The sequence below is a fragment of the Myotis myotis genome, unplaced genomic scaffold (assembly GCF_014108235.1).
Source record: "Myotis myotis isolate mMyoMyo1 unplaced genomic scaffold, mMyoMyo1.p scaffold_m19_p_9, whole genome shotgun sequence".
Taxonomy (NCBI): domain Eukaryota; kingdom Metazoa; phylum Chordata; class Mammalia; order Chiroptera; family Vespertilionidae; genus Myotis; species Myotis myotis.
The window spans coordinates 91,495,725-91,516,870 of NW_023416401.1; the positions used below are offsets into that span (position 1 = coordinate 91,495,725).

The 21,146-nt window shown below is 57.8% G+C and overlaps 2 protein-coding genes across 2 annotated transcripts; one reads left to right on the plus strand and one right to left on the minus strand.

Moving 5' to 3' along the window:
* Positions 1-8,537: 8,537 nt before the first annotated feature.
* On the plus strand, positions 8,538-10,020 carry RPS21 (ribosomal protein S21). The gene is made up of 6 exons (XM_036323633.1): positions 8,538-8,680; positions 9,019-9,079; positions 9,170-9,233; positions 9,381-9,452; positions 9,818-9,873; positions 9,959-10,020. Exons 2-6 carry the CDS (start codon positions 9,030-9,032, stop codon positions 9,966-9,968), a joined length of 252 nt encoding a protein of 83 aa, XP_036179526.1. The 5' UTR covers positions 8,538-8,680; positions 9,019-9,029; the 3' UTR covers positions 9,969-10,020.
* CABLES2 (Cdk5 and Abl enzyme substrate 2) lies at positions 9,076-21,146 on the minus strand. Its single transcript, XM_036323599.1, is given in 11 exon segments — positions 9,076-12,262; positions 12,514-12,718; positions 13,691-13,797; positions 14,174-14,277; positions 14,713-14,878; positions 15,248-15,356; positions 15,941-16,018; positions 17,209-17,301; positions 17,414-17,485; positions 20,740-20,915; positions 20,917-21,146. Coding segments are annotated over 11 exon segments (1,437 nt in total). The 5' UTR covers positions 21,103-21,146; the 3' UTR covers positions 9,076-12,121.

The window sequence follows — 21,146 nt, forward strand, 5'->3', positions numbered from 1 at the left end:
ACTGCAGGAGCTGACACAGACTGCCTTCCCGCCTCGTCTCTGCCAGGAATGCGCGAGCCTCCCACCGCCTGCCCACCCAGGGAGGAAAGCAGCAGAGGCCCTGGAGCTGGGCCCTGGGGGAGAGGGTAGTGCAGAGCCCACCTCCTGAATTGCCCAGGCCAGCACCAGACCCACCTGCCCCCTGCCCTCACCCCAGTGTGCCTGGCACCCCCAGTCTTCTCCTCAGGGCTGGTCACTGCATGACACTGTCTCCTCCTCAGAGAGGCCTTCAGCTGGGTCATCACCCTCAGAGCCCCAGGCCAGGCACCATGGGCATTCTAGGCTGAGGCCTCCCTGCTGGCTGTCCCGGGCCCTGTCGGGTAGGGTACTGAGCAGCATTCCTGGCTTCCACCCCTTCGTGGCCAGTAGCATCATCCCCTCCCCCAGGGTGACAGCTGGGCATTGCCGTGTGTCCTGGGGAGCCGCCCAGGTGAGACCTGCTGCCCCAGACCCTCCTGAGATGAGATGTGTATTGTCCTCTTCCCCGGGCCGTGGGCACCCTGGGGACAGGACAGCCTCTGGCCTCACACAGCCTCCTGCCCACAGCCACCTGCACGGCCACAGCGGGTGGAGGGGTGGCGACTGCCTGGCTGGGCCCTGCTGGCACCCAGGGCCTCAGAGCCCCCACACTTGCAGAGCTGGTGGGGGGGGAAGCTGCCGGGAGCCAGAGGAGCTGGGCGGGGTGGGGCCAGCCAGACAAGCCCGGCCAGGTCCGCTCACCTGGGGCAGGAATTTGGGTGCAAACCTTTGCCTCTGGGCATGTTCCAGCAGCTACTGACACCTGGCTGGCTTGGGGCCCAGAGAACAGGCCCTGTCACTACCCAGGGGCCTGAGGAGTAGGGCCACCTCCTCCTCTGGTCCCCACTCAGGGATCACCAGGGATGGGAGGGGAGATGGGAGCTCTAACCACTGCCCCTGACGCTCCTGAAGTCCCCTCACTCCCCTCCTCGCAGTTCAGCCCTGGGTGGCGGGATCCTCTGCAGCATCTTACCCTCCACCCGGAGCCCGAGGCTGGGTTTAATCTCCCCCTGCACCCTAGCACTGTGACTTTGGGGAGCCACTTCCTCTCCCTCAGCCTGTTTCTACTCTGTAACATGGGTTCATTAGCTACCTCCTCATGGGGTTGCCATGGTCCTTCTTGACGGGGCCTCACCAGGTGCCAGGCCGGTGGTCAGGACCTCCCCAGGGCCTCAGTGGCCCCCAGCAGGCTGCCATGTGGCCACTGGGCACACCCGTTCCTATGAGCCCTGTGACCTCAGGCTCTGACATGTGGCGCCAGGGCTGCTTGCTGACTGGCAATGCTGCGTATTCCTCCACGGGCAGGAAGAACCAGGCCTGAGACGTATCCCAGGTCACCTCCCAACAGGCTGGCAGACCAACCGGCAGACCGAGCAGCAGCAAAGGGCTGGGCATGAGTCGCTCCCCTGCGTGCACCTGTCCCTAGGCACAGACAGGATGCGGCCTTTCAGAGCCACCTGCCCTGACAAGGCCCCTAGCTGCCCCTTTCCTGCTCAACCCTCAGCTGCACCGTGGGAGCGGGGAGAACAGCTTCAACCTTCTGATGGGGAAACTGAGGCTCTGGGCCCTTTCTGCCCAGGGTCAGTGATTAGCCTGGAGCCAGGACATGGGCTCATTCTGTGGGGTCAGCTAGGGGCGCCTGGCTGGCCCGGCCTTGGGGTGGAGGCGGGCCTTGCTGCTGGTGTCTGCAGCCTGTCCCTTGGACCTGCAGCTCCACTGGGTTTGGCTGAAATGTCTTGGCCTCCGGCCAGCAAGGCCAGCCCTTGGAGTGTCTGCTGGGACAAGCCGGCTGGACACACTGTGTGCTTCTGGGATGGAAGTGCCTCCTGTCCTGTCACTAGGCTCAGTCCTCTGGCCAGTCACCATGGAGAAGTCAGAAGATGGGGGTCTTGGGTGTTTCCCACCTCACAGTGTCTCTGCTGGGGGGACCCAGGCAGGGATCTCTGTTGGCTGGCCATCCAGGTGGACTCCGTGCACAGGCCAGGCCCTGGATGCCCAGCCCCCAGCACCTTCACCTGTAACCTGGGAAGGATCCACAGGAGCTGAGTGGGGGAGGGGACTGGCCCATCCAGATCCCGACCCAATGCCCGCGAAGTCAGTAGTGGGCCCCGCCTGCCTGGTGGACACGGATGTGAAAATTCAGCGATGGGACACCTGGGGTTTGTGCTCTTTATCACGTGTGGGTCATATCTCAATGAGAAAATCTAACCAAGTACAATGAATAAGGTAGTAAAATAGAGCGGAACAAGATGCTGGCCCGGCTCCTTGGCTCCCTGGTTCCCTGGGGCGAGTAAGGCTGCTGATGGCCCCGCTCCCCTCAGGCCTGACCCACGTGTGTCCTTGAGCCTCACCCACACTGGGAAGGACCAGTGATGCCTGCATCCCTCACACCAGAGGACAATCCCAAATAACCCCTGGGGGGGCAACGGTCCAGGACCTGCTGGAGGACGGCTGGCTGAAGCCTGTGCGCTCCCACCCTCCACAGTGCCCTCTGGGGTGAGGCTCTGTCAAAAGCAGGGCAGGCCAGGAGCCACTTCCTCTTCCTCAGCCTCTGCTCCTGTGGAGGTCGGCGTGGGTGGAAGCCTGTTCCGAGGCTCTGATCCACCAGTCACCCTGGGCCCCCGCCCAGGCCTGGAAGGAAGTTTCCTCACTTGGAGCGGTTCCCTTCCACACACAATGCGCTTTAGGCTGGCCTGGTCCTGCCTGGCCCCGAAACAGCTGATCTGGGAGGAGGAGGGAGCCTCCCCTAGAATGCACAGGCACCTCCTACCGGTCTGTGAGGTGAGCCCAAAGATGGTGCTGAGAAAGTGCAGGGGGCCACACACTCCAACCAGATCTTACCGGCCACTGTCACCTGCCTAGGCAGTCTGAACGGGGACCTGCATGAGATTGGGGTAGTTACAGTGCAGCTCCTATAGTCAACAGCCCAGGATTCAAATATACTCATGTGACCTGGGGCCACACATAATAGCAATACTGACTGTGATGGTGATGATGGTGATGCTGATGGTGATGGTGGATGATTATGGTGATGATGGTGATGGTGGGTGATTATGGTGGTGATGATGGTGATGATGATGATGGTGATGGTGATGATGCTGGTGGTGATGATGGTGATGCTGATGGTGATGGTGGGTGATTATGGTGGTGATGATGGTGATGATGATGATGGTGATGGTGATGATGGTGATGATGGTGATGATTGTGAAGGTGATGGCAATGATGGTGGTGGTGATGATAGTGAACGTGATAGGGATGGTGGTGGTGGTGATGATGGTGATGGTGATGATGGTGATGATTGTGAAGGTGAAGGCAATGATGGTGGTGGTGATGATAGTGAACGTGATAGGGATGGTGGTGGTGGTGGTGATGATGGTGATGGTGATGAAGGTGATGGTGAGTGCTACCACACTGAGCACCTACTGAGTGCCACACCAATTCTGAGCCCTGCCTGTGTTAACGCATTGAGTGCAGATGGCCCAGCACTGTGGGATGGTTCTATTACCATTGTCCCAACTTCGCAGCTGGAAGGAGGAGGCAGTCAAATAATTTGTCCAAGGTCACACAGCCAAAAGGCAGAGGGAGCATAGGAGCTTCACCTATAATCCAATGTGATATTGGCAGTCAAGGTTATGCAGAGCTTTGGGGTGGAGGGTGGGCAGGAAGAGGTGTATGCTCTGGAGTGGATGAGGGGGCATTCAGGGACCATGTCTAGGACGACCCTGCTGAACAGCTACTACTCTGAGCCTCTGGGGCTGCCCTGGAATCTGCAAAAAGGGCTCAGCTCAACAGTGCCTTCCAGTGCCAGGTCCTCCTGCCCACCATGCCCTTTGCACCACCTGGCCTCTGGCCCTTTCCCAACCCACCAGCAAGGGGCTAGGGACCTAGAGCCGGAGGAAGGTGGCTCAGCCCCCTTCAGCTAACAGGGAAATAGGCAGGCAGCAGGGCTGCGTGCAGGGCCAGGTGTGCTCTTGGATGGGTGGTAGTGGCTGCTGGCGACAGTGTGGGCAGGACGTGGGGATGTTATCTCCTAGCTACCAACACCTGGCAGTCTGCTGCTCACCCGTCCCCTACGGTTGCCAGGAGGCCCTGCTGCTGAGACCCTCCCCCGCTCCCTTCAAGGGACCACTTGTTCCTGTTTGTGTGATCCGGACTTTGGACAACAGGGTTTCTCAAAGAAGGGCTCCTCCAGACTTCATGGCCCAAGAGTGGGGAGCAGTTTCCCTTCAAAGAACTTGGCCTTGGGACCCTGCTCCAGGCAGAGAATATCATGATGCCTCGTGTGTGTGTCCTATATTTTGAATTGTTTTTTAATGTGGTAAAATATCTCTCTATATAAAACCCTAATATGCAAATAGACCAAACGGGGGAACAACTGAACAACTGGTCGCTATGATGTGCACTGACCACTAGGGGGCGCGTGCAGAACATGGCGAGATGGTGGAGCAGGTGAGCAGGGGCGCCAGACCAAGGCGAGGTGCTGGTCGCTGTCATTAGGGCGAGCCTCTAGTGCAGTGGTTAGCAAACCGCGGCTCTCAAGCCACATGTGGCTCTTTGGCCCCTTGAGTGTGGCTCTTCCACAAAATACCACATGTGGGCGCACACTTACAGTGCGATTGAAACTTCGTGGCCCATGCGCAGAAGTCGGTTTTCGGCCTGGGCGAGTCTATTTTGAAGAAGTGGTGTTAGTGTCATGATTTAATTTTATGGATAGTGTAAGGAATTTAATTTTATCAATAAATAATATCGATATCAAGTTTTATTCAATGTACCTATAGTTTAACTAAGACTTAAAACTTTAAGTAAAGTTTATTAAGTTAATTTTAGGGAACGTTGTGGAGTGAAAGAAGGATTGTCGAGGATTGAGAAAGGTATGTTGAGATGGGTTGGACATATAGAGAGGATAAACGAAAGGAGATAGACAAAGCAAGTACACAAGACGAGTGTGGATGGGAGAGTTGGAAGGGGTCGGCCTCAGCGAACGTACCTCAATCAGATTGAGGACGTTTTTAGCAAAGGCCAGCTTAGGAGTACCCTAATTAAGTTAATAACAATGTGCCTACCTATATAGTTTAAGTTTAAAAAATTTGGCTCTCAAAAGAAATTTCAATCGTCGTACTGTTGATATTTGGCTCTGTTGACTAATGAGTTTGCCGGCCACTGCTCTAGTGTTTACTGAAAATTCTTTGCTCCCATGCACTGCGGTCCTGCCGGGTGATCGCACCTGCTGCCGGCGGCTCTCACCCCGCTGCCGGTGCCCAGCGCTGATCGCTCAGTACTGCCAGTGGGTGTGAGTGGTGACTGACAGCCCCGATTGCCCGAGGGCTTCTTCACCTCCCCCTGCTCCTGAGGGGTGATCGGGGCAGCCGCCGCCACTCGCTCGCACCTGCGGACGGCACCGGCCCCAATTGCTCTGCGCCGTTAGCATGTAGGAGCAGCAGCAGCGGGAGCGGGGCTGCCAGCAGACAGGGGACCGGGGCTGTGGAGGGAGGGGCCGCGGAGGTTGGGCTGAGACCCGCCCCTAGTATATAATAAAATTTACCATTTTAACCACGTGTAAGTGCACAATTCAATGGTGTAAATACACCAATAATGTACTACCACCACCACCACCATTTCCAGAACTTTTTCATCCTGTAAAACTGAAACTCTGTCCCCATTAAACCCTCACTCTCCCTCCCTAGACACTGGCACCCACCCTTCTACTCTCTGATTTTGACAACTCTAAGCACCTCATAAATTGGAATCATGCAGCAATTGCCTTTTTTGTGACTTATTCCATTTAGCAAAATGTCAAGATCAATCCATATGCATGTGTCACAATTTTCTTCCTTTTTATGCTGAATAATATTCAATTTTATGTACTTATCACATTTTGTTTATCCATTCATCTGTTGATGGGCATGTGGTTGGCTTCCATGTTTTAGCTACTGTGAATAATGCTGCTGTGAATATGGCTGTGCAAATATCTGTTCATGTCTTTGCTTTCAATTCTTTTAGGTGTATACCCAGGTGCAGAATAGCCAGATCATATGGTAATTGTTTTTTTTAGGAACCTCCATGCTGTTTTACATCTGCACCATTTTATTCCCACCAACAATGCACCAGGGTTCTGATTTCTACACATCCTCACCAACAATTCCTGTGGTTTTTTAAAAAATAAATATTTTTATTGATTTCAGGGAGGAAGGAAGAGGGAGATAGAAACATCAATGATGAAGAGAATCATTGATCAGCCTGCAACCCAGGCATATGTATGTCCTGACCAGGAATCGAACTGTGACCTCCTGGTTCATAGGTCAACACTCAACCACTGAGCCATGTCAGCCAGGCTACTCCGTTTTTTTATTTTGTTATTCATACTAGAAGATATATGTTCCACTGATTTTCAGAGATTGTGGGAGGAAAAGAGGGAGGGACGGAGGGAGGGAGGGGAGAGATAGAAATATCAATGTGAGAGAGACGCATCAATTGAGTGCCTCCTGCATGCACCCTAACCAGGCCAGGATTGAACCTACAACTGAGGTACATGCCTTTGACCAGGAATCGAACCTGTGACCTCTGTACTGGGTTGATGCTCTGACCACTGAGCAACACCAGCCAGGGCTTTTTTTTTTTTTTTATAGTATCCATTCTAACAAGTGTGAGGTGCTATCTCATAGCTATGACTTGCATTTCCCTGATGATTAGTGATACTGAGCATCTTTAAGTGTACTCATTGGTCAACTTATTTCTTGTGAAATGTTTATTCAAGCCCTTTGCCCATTTTTGAATCAAGTTGCTTTTTTTTGTTTAGTTTTAGGACTTCTCTATATATTCTGCATACTAATCCCTTAACAGATGTGTGATTTTCAAATATTTTATCTCATTCTGTGGGTTGCCATTTTACTCTGTTGATAGTTTTGATGCACAAATTTAAAAAATTTCAAGTCCGACTGTCCTTTTTGTTGTTGCTGCTTGGGCCTCTGGTGACCTACCTAAGAAGTCATTGCCAAGTCCAGTGTCATGAAGTTTGGGTCCTAGTTTTCTTGTAAGAGATAAGGTCTTACATTTAGGTCCTTGATCCATTTTGAGGTCACTTTGTATATGGTGTGAGGTAAGGGTCAGTTTCCCCCTTCATGTGGATGTCCAGTTTTCCCAACACCATGTGTTGACACCCTGGTCAAAAATTACTTGACCATATATGTGAGGGCTTTCTGGGCTCTCTATTCTGCTGAATACTCAAGGGAGACCTTCTGCAGACCTCCCTCTGCCACTCTGGTACTCAAGCTGCCTGTCTCCTGCCTCCCAGCTACAGAGAAAATCCCTCCATCACCAGGCCCAGCTGGGCTCACCCACACACAGACACAGACAGGCAGGCCAGATGTGCCGATCCCCAGCCTCACACACAAATCATGTGCACGTACGTTATGTCTGTGCACATGCCCAGGTGCATAGCACCCACCTCTCAGGGCCTACATGAGACCTGCTTAGAAGACCCCGGGCTCAGTGACCTCACTCCTGTTGCCCCGCTTTGGGAGCCCAGTGGAAGCAACAGCAGACACACTGCCCTCACAAACACTGGTTTCCGGGTGTGAGGGGACTTGCAGCCCCACATGCGAAATTCCCTGAGCCATAAAGCTGGCAGTCACTCAAACAGGGCGCGGGGAGGCCCGCTGACCAGGATCCTTTACACATTATCCCACAGGCGCAAGCAGCCCCGGGTGAGAGCCCTGGGTGGGCAGGTGATGTGGGGCTGACCTGGCGGATGAGGGCTATTTTCCGGCTCCGCCTAGGGCTTCCCCCCCGTGTGTGTGTGTGTGTGTGTGTGGGTGGGTGGGGGGGCAGGATGTACATGGTCTCAAGCCCGTCCTGAAAGGGTCTTCTGTTTCACCCGAGCCCGTTTAGCCGGCTGCCCTCACACGTGTCACAGGGGCTCTAGCTGTGCAGTCTGGGGTTTTCCTATTTTCTTTATTGATGGGTCTTGGCACCAGGACTCTGGAGGGCCGGAGCGGGGCGGTGGGAGCGGGGCGGCGGTCCTGGGAGCGGTCGGAGGGTGCAGCGCAAGGGCTGTGGGCTTGACCTGGTTCTGACACCAGGCGTGGCCCAGCGCCGGCCGCTCGGGCCTCCTACTCCGAGGAGTTGGCCTCTAGGTCCCAGGACGGCGCCCCGCCCCGCCCCGCGGAGGACCCGGCACGAGCCGCGCTGCTCCGTCTCTGTTCACCGTCTGTCTCATCACCCGAGTGTTCTCACTCGGCTGCTTCCGCGGCGTCCGTTCCCAGGACCGGGTCTGCGTTCCGGCAGCCGACGAACACCCCGGGCCGCCCGTTAGCACCGCGCGCCGCCCTCGCCGACGCGGGGGTCTCCGGCCCGCCAGGGGTGGCGACACCTCGGTCCGCCGGCACCGCAGAGGCCCCGGCCACCCATTCGCTGCCCGAGGTGCCAGCCTCCGCCCTCGCCTGCTCCCGCCGGAACCGGAAGTGCGCCAGCGGGGGCGGGGGGAGCGGCCAGGCTCTGCGCAGACTCGCGGGCGCGCTGGGACCCGGAAGCACTCGCCGAGGCCCCGCCCCGCCCGGCCCGTCTTAGTGCTGCCGGGGGACGTAGCGCGCTCTTTCTGCCGACGCGCTCGTGGTGGTGGCAGCAGGTAGGCCGCGTGGCCCAGTGCCGGCTCCGCGGGATTCCGAGCGGGGTCGGCGTGAGGCCATGGCGCGGGGTTGGAGTCCGGGTGCGCGGGGGTCGGCGTGAGGCCATGGCGCGGGGTTGGGGTCCGGGTGCGCGGGGGTCGGCGTGAGGCCATGGCGCGGGGTTGGGGTCCGGGTGCGCGGGGGTCGGCGTGAGGCCATGGCGCGGGGTTGGGGTCCGGGTGCGAGGGGTTTGAGGTGAGGCCACGGCGCGGGGACCGGGGGTCGGGGTGAGGCCAAGGCGCGGGGCCCGGGTCCGGGCGCGCGGACCCAGCTTGTTCTCACACGCGGGGTCTCGTAGGCGCACTCGACATGCAGAACGACGCCGGCGAGTTCGTGGACCTGTACGTGCCGCGGAAATGGTGAGCGCCGCAGCATTTCATTTTACTTTAAAACGCCAATACAAACACTTGTGACTTCCCACCCCTCCGCTCACTACGCTCTCCCCGCAGCTCCGCCAGCAACCGCATCATCGGCGCCAAGGACCACGCGTCCATCCAGATGAACGTGGCCGAGGTGAGCCTGGGGCGCTGGGGCTTGGACGAGGTCCAGCCCAGACTAGAGCGAGGTCTGGGCTGGCCCCGGGGTTGATGATCCCGACCCCAGGTTTAGAGCTAAAGGAGCTCGAGTGCCCGTCTGATGATCCTCAATCTCCATCAACAGGTTGACAAGGTGACAGGCAGGTTCAACGGCCAGTTTAAAACCTATGCTATCTGCGGGGCTATCCGCAGGATGGTGAGTCTCCTGGACGTGGCTCATCTGTGGGCTTCTGGGGGTGGGGCAATGGAGAATGGTGTCTTAGACTATCTCAGGCCTGAGTCCATTTGTTGGAATAGGTTTGAGCCTATGGGACTGGGTTGCACTGGTTGTCTGCCTATTCCGGGGGGGTGGTGGGGTGAAGGGTGGAAAGGATGCTCAAAGGCCCCAAGCAGGACCACCCTTTTACCTTGGAACCTCCCACTTATCACACTCCATCTCCAAAGGCCTTTCCCTGTCCAGTGAGGTCTGAGTAGTGAGACTGGGAGAGAGCCCGCCACTAGGGCTGGGTGGTCCCTGATGGACCTCCTGCCAGCTCATAGTTCCAATGTGCTTTTTCTCAGGGTGAGTCAGATGACTCCATTCTCCGACTGGCCAAGGCCGACGGCATCGTCTCAAAGTAAGCCATCTCAAAGTCAAGTTTGGGGACGGGCTGGGACTTTTCCGGAGACGAGGCTTTAATGTTGTTTTTCCTTTTTGTTTAGGAACTTCTGACTGAAGGCATCACAGATGTGAAATTTGTCATAAATAAATAGTGGAAACACCCCTCCATGTTGGTTCATTCTGTGCTGGGCTCTGGAGGGTTAGAGCTGACATTCTGCTGTGAATGGGTGAGGAGGCAGGCGGTCAGCTCACTGAAAGGAGGTGACTTATAAAATATGCTGCAAAACCATTTTACTTTAAAGCACAAATACAAACACACTTGTGACACAACTTGGCATTGAGGTCAGATAGTTGCTTAACGCACATTTAAAATCCACAACTGCTACTGGGTTCTGAGCGAGTGGCACTGGGCCGTGGACCAACTCAGAGGTCGGTTGGGCCTTGTTCTAGAGGACAGGGATTCAGGCTGAGGTTTGGCTTAAATACTGGCTTTTCTGCAGGGATTCTTGAGTACCACACAGTGGCAGCTCCAGCATTACTAAAGGACACAGCTGGGAAGGTTACAGATGAGATGGGCAAATGACTAGATCTTACTACATAAATGTGCAAACTTAAATTACCATATTTCTCAGCTGGTCTAACTTTAGTCCGTATAGAAATTCCTGAAAAGACAGGTCCTTCAAGGCTAAGCTGTAAACCGGGACGTTTTGAAGAGTCCCTTACAGTGCTTGTAACACAAGTGTTCTTGAGATATATGGTGGCAGGACAGGTTGCTTTCCAGAAGTTGCCAGGGCCTAGCACCTTACACCCTCAGATCTAGCTTGGTTGCATGTTGGGTTTAGGAAGCCATCTTGGAGAGGGAGGCACACTGCAGTAAGTTTGGACCATGGGCACAGGCGTGGTCCTCCATCCCAGTCTTCCTTTGAGTGGCAGAAGGAACAGACCTGCAGGCAGCAAGTGGATGGGTGGTTGGCCTGCACCTCTGCTGGGGTCTGGGCTGAGTTGTTGGTGGTTGGGTGCTGTGATGAGCAGAACTGGCTGTTCTGCAAAAGCACCAGCCCACACAGAGAGAGTACAAGATGGGGGCCGACCCAGGGCCCCTCCAGTCACAGGTCTGTTGCACAATAGGAGCAGCTTGATCATGGCCATCTTTCAGGCCAGCTGACTCACCAGTCCTTAACGTGTTTTTGGTGGGGCAGCGAGCTGGAGAACTGGACAACAGAGTTCGTGCAAAGGACAACAAACCTGGAAAAGCAGAGCATGGGCCTTTGTAGGAGTGAGGATCACTGGCAGCTGGGGTCTGAGTGCAACTGCACCGGCCAGTGGTCCGGGACAGCCTTGGGAGAAGCATTGAGCCGACCTCTGGGGGAGGCTGTGCTGTGGGCTGTGAAGTAGTCAGTCTCCTCACAGCTTGAGCAAGTGTGGTTTCAACTCACAGCTTCACACATGTGACTAGTTTGTGTTCCCTTATGGGAAACACCTACAGAACAGAATCCCAAATGACAATAGGCTGTTCTGTCATAATATTGCTTAAGATCAAAAGCCACACTCCCGCAATGCAGTCATCTGAAGATCCAGTGTCACAGGCCGGTGGGTTTTCTGGATGAGGTGAGGCAGCTTGTGTTTGCAGAGGCCTGCTGGCCTGCGAACACTCAGGTGCGAGGACTTCACAGTGACATGATGCTTGGAAGAACAGGTCCAAGAGTAAAACTCATCAAAACCAGGAGTCTGCTCTTTACTCTGCTTGTGGATGTGGGGAGGGGAATGGACAGTGGGCTGGGCAGGGCGTGTTCCAGTGCTTTCCACATCCAGAAATTGGAAAGTCAAGATTAATGCTTTACTTCATTAGCTTCAGGGACTTGAGTGTGCTCAGCAGCATCTGGAAACAGTCACCACTGTGATGCCATTCAGTGGCTACAATGGTATGTGGAAGGCAAGGCAATGCAAAGGAGAAAGATGCCATGACGTCAGGATCCAAGGCATAAATTACGGGTCCTGGTGCCAGGCCAGTCTCAGGCACGTGAAAAAAGGAAAATGACAAATCCCACATTCTGTCCACATGAGAATGCAGGAATATTCCCCAAAATACCATGGTGATGTGGTGCTTTGGAATGAAAGCATGGCCCCCAAGGAAGAAAGTGTGAAGGCAGGGTCCGTGTGTCCCAGCTGGGAGGGTGAGGCCACGGGGGCCAGGGGTGCACTTCACTGCCTGGGAACAGCTCCTGGGGCCCACAAGCCGTGTGCCGAGTGGCGTGGGCAGCAGACTAGAACTGCTGTGTGAGGCGTCTGTAATGAGGTAACACCTGGTTCTCGGGAAGATAAAGAGCAAGTTCCAAGGCCACAAGCACTGTGAACTCAAACCCAATTAGATCCCGTCTGTTGAATCGGAACCTTTCTTCTAACTTCTGCATTGAGGAAGAGAGAAGGGTTAAGCCGAGGTCCCTTGCTCTGGTTCCTAAGCCAGGAGGTTTGGGAGTGGCGGCTGGCCCCGCTCCAGGTTAGTGGGCAATGACCTCCCTCTCCAGGGGTAGTGCCCAGCCTTATAAGTGCTGGCTGGGGTGAGGCCTGGGTGGGGCAGCACTGGCTTGAGGATGGAGTGGGGGCTGGGGAGGGGCTGGGGGGTCAGGGGGGCCAGGGAAGGGTTAAGTGCACTCACGTCTATGAGCTGCTTTACTTCGTTCTTGCGGAGGTCACTGCTGATCTTGGCAGCAAGCAGCACACAGGCGCCTGCGCACAGCTTGCGGTTTTGCTTGTTGAGCTTGCCTTGCAGGACAAGCTTCTCGAAGTACACATAGGCCATGGACACAGTCACAGGCTCCAGGTTGCACTCCTCAGATAGGTTCCGCATCTCACGTTTTAAACTGCAGGTTTATAGGGAAATCAGGTGCTCTTGGGGTGGAGGAACACCACCCCCTCCATGACACAGGGCCATTAGAACAGCTCTGTTCTTTCCAGGCGGGCGCAGCCCAGCACCAGGGCCCACGGCTTGGTGGGTAAGCAGTGTGCTGGTCTTGGGCCCCACTTGCCCCTTGGCTGAGTCCTACGCCGCCCCCCCGTGCCCCCCACACTGTACCAGGTGTCCCACACTGTCCTCTAGGGGCTGCCACAGAGGACAAAGTCCCTGCTCTCCTGTGGTAGCAAGAGGACCCTAGGAGCCCTGGAGCTGCTGGGGTGGGATGTTAGTAGTAGGATTTGGCAGCGCAGGACCCCAGAAGGGGCAGTGACCAGGAGCCCTGCCTCGGCCAGCAGCTCCAGCACTTGCTCACTGTGAGGCTATAGGCAAGCTGCCTTGGCCTGCGAGTTCCTCTACTGAATAGAGACAATGGCGGTGCCTGCCTCATGGGGTGTTGTGGGCACTAGTGAGGAGAGCTCAGTGGGTGGGGGCAGCTGCAAGAGGCAAACAGGCAGCCTGACTGGCAGAGGCGTGCATGTGTACGCATGTGCATGTGTGCGTGCGTGTGTTCCTGGCCTGGTCAGAGGGTGGGAGGGGGCATCTGGATCTTCAGGCTCAGGAATCAACGGGAAATGGGAAGATAGGCCTACAGGACCTCATAGGATGACACACATTAGAAGTGGGTGTTGGGCCACTTGGTTGGTGTGGCTCAGTGGTTGATTGTTCACCCAGGAACCAACAGGTCACTGGTTTGATTTCCAGTCAGGGCACATGCCAGAGTTGTGGGCTTGATTTCCAGTGTGAGGTGTGCAGGAGGCAGCCAATCGATGTTTCTCTCTCATTGATGTTTCTCTCTCTCCCTCTCTCTCTCTAAAAAATTCAATAAAAACATTAAAAAAAAAATGAAGTAGGTTTTGGGGATGTCCTTGGTCCTCCCTACCTCCTAATTTTGCTCAGTGTTAGTCTGACGTGTGGAAACTTCTCTCGGAATGTCTCATTCATGTCCTTCTTGAGGTCAGAGGGCTTCACGTATTCAATCACCGTGGTCTGAAACACAGAGGGCAGCAGGTGGGGCCGGGCCACTGAGGCAATTTCACGCGGTCAGGCCTGCAAATGTGAATGCACTGAGCCTTCAGAGCGCACCAGGTCTGTGAGAATGACACTCCTCTGGACAGCGGGCAGTGGAGCTGAATGCACAGCAGGGATCCAGGCTGTGGAGCACGTGGGCTGAACCCCAGGGTGGTGGGGCCAGCACTGCTCTCTGGCCTGCTGCACACCCCCTCCCCGCGGTGCTGCTGGTGTACTGGGGGTGAGGGCACATCAGCCTTGCCCTGATGGTGCTGGGCTCCCCAGTGCTGGGGCCGCTTGCTCACAGCCCACCCCCCAGCGCCTGAGGGGCAGTGCTACTTGGTGCTCGCCGTACCATGTAAGATGCAAAGATGAGGACTCGCTTGTGCTTGCCACAGGGCCATTGCGGGTCATCCAGCAGGTTGGGGTTATACTCCAGGGGATCCCCTGCATCACTCCCTGCAGGCAGAAGGCAGCCCTGACCCACCACGAGCCCCGAGCTCTGGTGTCCAGTTCCCATCAACCCAAGCCTCAGCAGAACCTGTGTAGCGCCCAGGAGCCACTGGGGCTGCAGCTGTTCTCCAGGAACGGGAAGCAATGGTCCTGGGGTCTGGGAGGGGTCTAGGCATGGGTGGGAGGGAAGGACGTCCTGATGAGGATGGACCCCCCGCCCTCTGCCCCAGAGCCATCTGTGGACACAACTTCTCTTCACTGCCTGGCTGGGTCTGCTCCACTGCGAGTCCCTCCTTCCATTCTGAAAGGCTGTACCCCAATCCCACGCCCCAAACCCGCCTCTGTCTAGACTGAGGGCTGTGGGCTCAAATGTGCCCCTCGGGGTCACTGGCCTGGCTGGCGTAGCCGCCTGTCCTGCCCCCATGTGCCTGGTTAGGGTACCTAGCTCCGTGCTGATCGGCGCGGACTTGGCAGCAGCAGGTTTGTATCTTGATGCTGGCATAGCCCTGGGGATGCTGGTCCGGGGCTGGGGTGGCGGGCCGTGGCTGTCTGTCTTTTGTGCGACCAGGGCGTTGGTAGGGTACAGGAACTTGGCATAAGATACGACCTGGAAAGATAAGCACGGCCAGGTCAGTCCGGCTCCTCTTGCTGCTGCAGGAACCCCCCCACCCCCCACTCCCTTCTGTGGCCCAGCGCAGGCCTGATGTTAGTGTTCTCAGTAACAAGAACATTCCAGAACGTCACCCTCACCAACTCTTATCTGGATCTGTAGCTCAGGAACCTTCTCCCTGCCTCTGATGCCCTTGACCTCCGACCACCAGTGCTGAGGACGAGACCCATTCTTACAGGGCTGTGGCTTGCTCCCATTGCCCATTGCATTTTAGAAGATCAAAGGGAAGCACAACTTCATGTGCTCATTTCCTCCATAACGTGAGATCTGCGCCCGCCGGCCTGTGTGCACGGCATCAGCTCTTGCCTTTCCATCTGCTCCCAGCTCCACACCTTCCAGCTCAAAGACCATCTCGGAAGAAACAGACACGCCACCGGACGGATGTCTCTGCTTCTGGCTGTCCACCCTCAGGTCACTGCAACACAGGGCACCGGAGAGAGGCTGGGTCCCTCTGCCCGAGCGGGTGGGGCAGCAGAACCTCACCTCGCAGACGTGCGGGCACGAGTTCTCATTGGAAGAACAGCGGCACTAGATTCACTGGGTACACAGTGAAGGATGCTTGTCCTAAGAACTGTCTAGTCTCTCCTTCCCTAGAACCAGCCACTTCCTGTTAAAACACCGGTTGGCAACAATATGGCCCCGCAGCCGTGCCGCAGCTTAGGCCACGCCCGATCTTCAGGGGTGTGTCCCCCACCCTGTAGTCACACTGGGCAGGAGGCTTCTCCACCCTGACGGCCATCTCCTTCTTCCTGGATTACACGCAGGACACAGTTGCCTGGACGGGTCACAAGGATGCATGCAGTGCCCACACGAGGAGACATGTCTCGGCACTGACATTTAGGCAGCTCACACTGAAGTAAGGTGCGCACACCCCCCTCCCGGAGAACCAGGAGAGGGGCAGAGCTTCTGAGAAGATTCAGTGGAAGCTGATCTGCTGACCACCTTGTGAGGCTGCCAAGAGCCTGGTCCAGCCCAGCCTGTGCCTCTGGGGCCACTCACCTGACCCGCAGGCCTTCTCCATAGGGCAGGACCGAGAAGGCCGCACACAGGGACCGCTTGGCGCAGATCAGCACGATCCTGTGGGGAGAGCTGGGTCAGAACAGGTGGCAGGTGTTTCCTGGGGAGGGAAGAATTCCTTCCCGCCTAGACTCTGGTGACAGGAACCACCCCAGTTGTCCAGGGGACTCTCAGGCCAAGAGGCCCAGCGGCCAGGGTCAGTGGGTCTGGCCATGCCAGCTCTCACTGGTCCCCCACACGTAACACGCTGCACAGAAAGGATCTCACCTGGCCCCTGGCAGGGTGGAGGCCAGAGGTCAGGACCCTAGTTCGAGAGGTCAGGCTTTGGAGTAAACACGGGGCAGAAGTGTGTGCCCAGAGGGCCGTTTGGTTCGGGGAGCCCCTCCTCAGCCACACTGGGAAGGTGGGAGACTAATAGTGTCAAAAAGCATCCGTTCAATGTCCCGAGCCAAAGTGACCCTTGAGGTGCCCCGGCATGGAGCACAGAGCAGGAAAGGACAGCCTTCCCCCTCTGGGATGGCTCTGCCCGGCCAAGCCCCAGTCTAGCAGGAGGACAACAGTGAGGCTCCCGCTTTTCTGGCTGGATGACTGGGCACTCAGTACCCACTGAGGCCCACCGGGCTCTCAGGCCTGCTTAGTGCCTGCTCCTCAGGACTAGGCCCAGCCCCTCATGCTGAGGGATCCAGGACTGTCCAACCTATGGCCACTAATGGGAAGGGTGGGCGCCTGTAGCGTGACCTCCCATGGGAGGGGGAACGGTGTGGGGACCCTTTGGGTCAGGGTGATAAGCTCAGATGCCTCAGGGCTGGCAGGGTGGTGCATGAGGGACAGGCGACAGGAGTGGCCCTCACCTAGCATCTGCAGGCACCAGGCCTCCGAAGGTGCACCTGCTGCCACGGTAGTGATTTGGGGCAGCCATGTTTAGGTTTTAGTCCACCGCCCCACGCCCCCAATGCTTCCTGGATGACACCAAGCCCTCTATCCTGGATGCGTCCCATCATGTCACCTGCTCCAATGTCCCTTCATTCAGCACCTCCACTAAGTCTGGTGTCCCCAGGGTTCTGGGGAGGGAGAGGCAGTGAGCTAGCCATGGACTTAGAGCTCAGCTAATTTGGAGGGAGGCCAGTACACTTGGAAAGGGACATGTATGGCTGAGACGCCGAGCACCTCTCTCCCTGTGGCTCCAGGGCAGGAGTCGGCCCCCAAGGTTTGATGGAGGACACGGTAGGCAGCCCCACAATGGCCGGTACCTGCTGTTCTTGGTGTCATACTGTCGCATGTTCTTGATGAAGTGAGTCTTCTTCAGGCCCTTGTGTCTGGGGGATCCGGGTATGTGCTTGGTTCTGCAGGTGAGAAACAAGTACTCATCCCTCCAGGACCCTCTCTGGCCCCCAGGCAAGTGGTGGCGGAGTGTGCAGGGCCTTAGGGCTCTCAGGCAGCAGGCGGGATCTTTACCTTTGAACTGAGGGACATCCCACGGTGTCTTCCAGGAACTGGAGGGAGCAGCGCTGGGAGGCAACTAGCCTTCTGTAAAGAAGATGCCACAGGGCTCAGAATACAGACGGGGACCATGCAGGATGGATCCAGCCAGGCTGGTGGGCGGGGGTGGGGGCGCGGAGGGAGGAGTGCCGCGGGGCCTCTGCAGCCCGTGGGACTTTCTCAGGCTCATTTACTCAGGGAGTTTGCCAGGTGGTGCCCAATGGCTCCCGCACACCTGGGACCTCATGTGTAGAGCCCGCCAGCAGTCCCTGTGAGGCGCTGGGCAGATGCCCTGCAGCACGAGCAGCACCCACACTCCCCAGCCGCCTGGCCTCCAGCCCAGCTCGCTCTCCCGTTGACCCCGGTTACTGCAGGGATGGCGCCATCCATGTCTGAAAATCTGTTCCCAGTTGGTTTCACAGACCTTTGTCGGTGACTTTCTTCTACCTTCCTTGAAACACGAGGAAGGGAATACTAATACCAGGTGGATGGTATTATTACCCTCAGTTTACAGGTGGGGAGCCTGAGGGACAGAGCTGGGAAGGTGGAGCTTTCCCGCTCCCGCACATGGATCTTGCCCTGCTGCCCGCTCATGGGGAGCTGGACTCCAGGCGACTCCTGCATCGGCTCTCAGGGCTCCTTCTCTAACTGCAGCGCGCTCACAGCCAGGAGAGAAACCACTGCTCATTAGCGTCTGCAGTGCCCATGAACTTCCTGCACTTCGTAAATGAAGAAAGCCCAGCGGAGGAAGGGCTCCTGTCTGAGGCCTGAAGACCACCAAGGCCGAGTGAGGGGTTCTGGGAAGGGGCTACAGGCCATCTGAGAACACTGACCCCCTCACCCCCACTGAAGTGACTACCCTTCTATATCGGGCACCTCACAGGTGCCAGTGCCAATGATTCGGAACCTCCCCTGGGGCCCCTGGAGGGAGCAAGGCCCTGCCCTCACCCTGCTGACTTGTGATCTCTTAGAGGGCAGAGGAAACCCTGGGGTACTGCAAGCTGTCCAGTGGGGGGGCTGCCCCCTCCCGTGGGAAAGGAGGGTAGGAGAGGAGCACCAGGCTGTGACGGGCGGGGAGCCTGCTCTGACCCGGCTCGCACGTGCACACGTATTACGTGCTGAAATGAAAACAAACACTGTGTTAGAAGTCCTAGGACTGAAAACTAAGGTCCTGAGGACTCACTCATTGACTGAGCAGAAAAAGCTGCTCCAGACTGAGCCCCGAGTGTCCGGACTGAGCCTCCCTGAGGACTGGACTGAGCCGGAGCACTTTGCAGCCTGGCTGTAACCAGGGTCTCTGCTCGCCTGTCCGCCACCACGGCCACCCTCGCTGAGCTCTGGACGCTGAGCCCTGGACACTCATCTGACCTCACAACAGCCTCTCAGGCACGTAGTGCTAAACGCAAATCCATTTCATAGGGGAGCAAACTGAGGCCCAGAGAAGCCATGCTCAAGGTCACAGAGCCACTGAATGGTGGAGCTAGGGTTCCACCAGGTCTGCTCCTACAGCAGTGATGGCGAACCTATGACACGCGTGTCAGAGGTGACACGCGAACTCATTTTTTTGGTTGATTTTTCTTTGTTAAATGGCGTTTAAATATATAAAATAAATATCAAAAATATAAGTCTTTGTTTTACTATGGTTGCAAAGATCAAAAAATTTCTATATGTGACACGGCACCAGAGTTAAGTTAGGGTTTTTCAAAATGCTGACACGCCGAGCTCAAAAGGTTCGCCGTCACTGGGCTAGAGCCTGGCTCAAAGCACCACAGGCACAACACATTCTGGGAAGAGAACCTCAGAATTCTCTCCATCCCTAGAAAACAACTGTCTAAAGCCAGCGGCTGGAAGCCACTGTGTGAGGCTGGCCACCCTCCCATACTCAGTAGCAACTCCGCTGAGGCCTGGGGAGCACAGAGAGAAGTGGACAGCCCTGACCCCGGGGCCTGCCAGCGGTCAAGGGGGGAGGCGACCCCCAGACACAAGGGCAGGGCCCTGAGCTTGGCAGCAGAGCCCGAGGAGGGACAACTTCTACGGGGACAGGTGCAGCCCTGGGAGCAGGAAGGACATCTGGACGGGACTTGGAGACCAAGGAGGAGGGAGAGGCGAGGGGTGGCGGGACCCGGGACTGTGTGGGTGCAGCAGGAAGGCCCAGGGACACCGATTCAAACTACCTCCCAGCCTGCCCCCCGTCCTCCCAAGCGTGGGCCCTCCATACACTCTCTTCAGAACGCAGTGCCGCTCCCGCCAGCCTGGGTCCGGGCAGGCTGCTGTCTGTCCACAGGGTCTGGCCCACAACACAGGTGCCCCAACTGTTCGCTGAACTGACGCCTAAAACCACACATGGGCTGCCCAGTACTCACACCCAGAGAGAAGAGCAAACCCGCACTTGCCAAGTGCCCTGGGCGCAGCCCTCCCAACCAGAACCCCGTCGCCCTGGCCTGCCTGAGGGCCAGGGGCTGGAGGTGAGGACACCAGTGCAGCCGCGGGGACCTCAGGTAAGAAGGGTCACCTCTGAACTCCAGGGGCGGCGGGCACCCGGGGCTCTGCACTCGGCCCCTCCTGCACACCTTCAGGGCCAGCCTGAGGGTGCCACCTGCCTGCCAGGAGAAGGGCTGTGACAGCAGGCAGTCCAGGGGCCCAGCCCAGGAGCCCATCCCTGGGGGAGGGCTGTGAGGGGGCACCTCAGGGTCCCAGGGAGGGAGGGGCCAAGGAGGCAGGGTCTCTGGAACCTGAGGCTCTGCTTCTGGGAGAAGGAAGGTGTCTGGCCCCAGGGCTGAGCTCAGGGTGGGGGCTGCTCCAGATGGGCTAAGGGTTCCTGGAGGGGGACTCAGGACGGAGGGGCGGCCACCTGGGCCGGGACAGGGCCGGCCCCTGGCCCACAGGGGACAGCAGGGGCGCCTGGGCTTCTGTCCAGGGGACATACCGGTGGGCTGGGAGAGGGCGTGTCCAGAGCCCACAGGCCTGCGTCTGGGGGTGGATGAGGGCGGAGGGAACCCCGAAACTCACGTTCAGGGCACCGACCAGGCTGAGAGCACCGTGACCCCATATTTAGGGCTGGCAGGTTGAAGGGGACCCTGCCGCCTATGTCTGGGGACTGACAGGGCCCGAGGACGCCCCATCATCATGTCTCGGGAGTTGACAGTGCACCGATGACCCGGCCCTGACATCTTAGACCCATGGGGCCTGGGGTCACCTCCTGCTCCCCGCGTCCTGGGCAGACGGGCCGCCCCACCCGGCTCACGGCCCGGGCACCGCCGCGCCCCCGCCCGCCCCGCCCCGCTCACCTCGACGCCACTCACCTCGGGCGCTGCGCATCCAGGCCGAGGCCGGCGGGCGCGGGCGCGGGGCTGAGCAGGCCCTGGGGCGCCGAGGCCCTGACCGCGCTGCCGGGAGGGCCGGGCGGCGCGGGCTCGGGCCCGGGAGGCGGCGGCGGGGGCGCTGGCGGCTCGCGGGCCTCGGCGGGCGGCAGCGGAGGCGGGAGATTCTCGCTGACCCGGCCCAGGCTCAGGCTGCCTGTCCAGGGAGATGTTGTCCAGGAAGAAGAGCGCGGCCTGGTGGCGCCGCAAGTCCCCGTGCCTCCGCAGCGCCTGCGGCGGGGCCCTGGCGGCCGGGCCCGGGCCGGGGGCCGGGCCGGGGGCTCCTCCCGCCGCGGCCGCGGCCATCCTCTGACTGAGCCCGCGGGCCGCCCACCGCCGCCACCGCCCGC

Bases quoted from the DNA above. Each gene is read 5' to 3' on its own strand.
- RPS21 (XM_036323633.1), top strand. From the start codon at position 9,030: ATGCAGAACGACGCCGGCGAGTTCGTGGACCTGTACGTGCCGCGGAAA. The intron at 9,080-9,169 runs GTGAGCGCCGCA...CTCTCCCCGCAG, and splicing joins CTGTACGTGCCGCGGAAATG to CTCCGCCAGCAACCGCATCA. The intron at 9,234-9,380 runs GTGAGCCTGGGG...CTCCATCAACAG, and splicing joins TCCAGATGAACGTGGCCGAG to GTTGACAAGGTGACAGGCAG.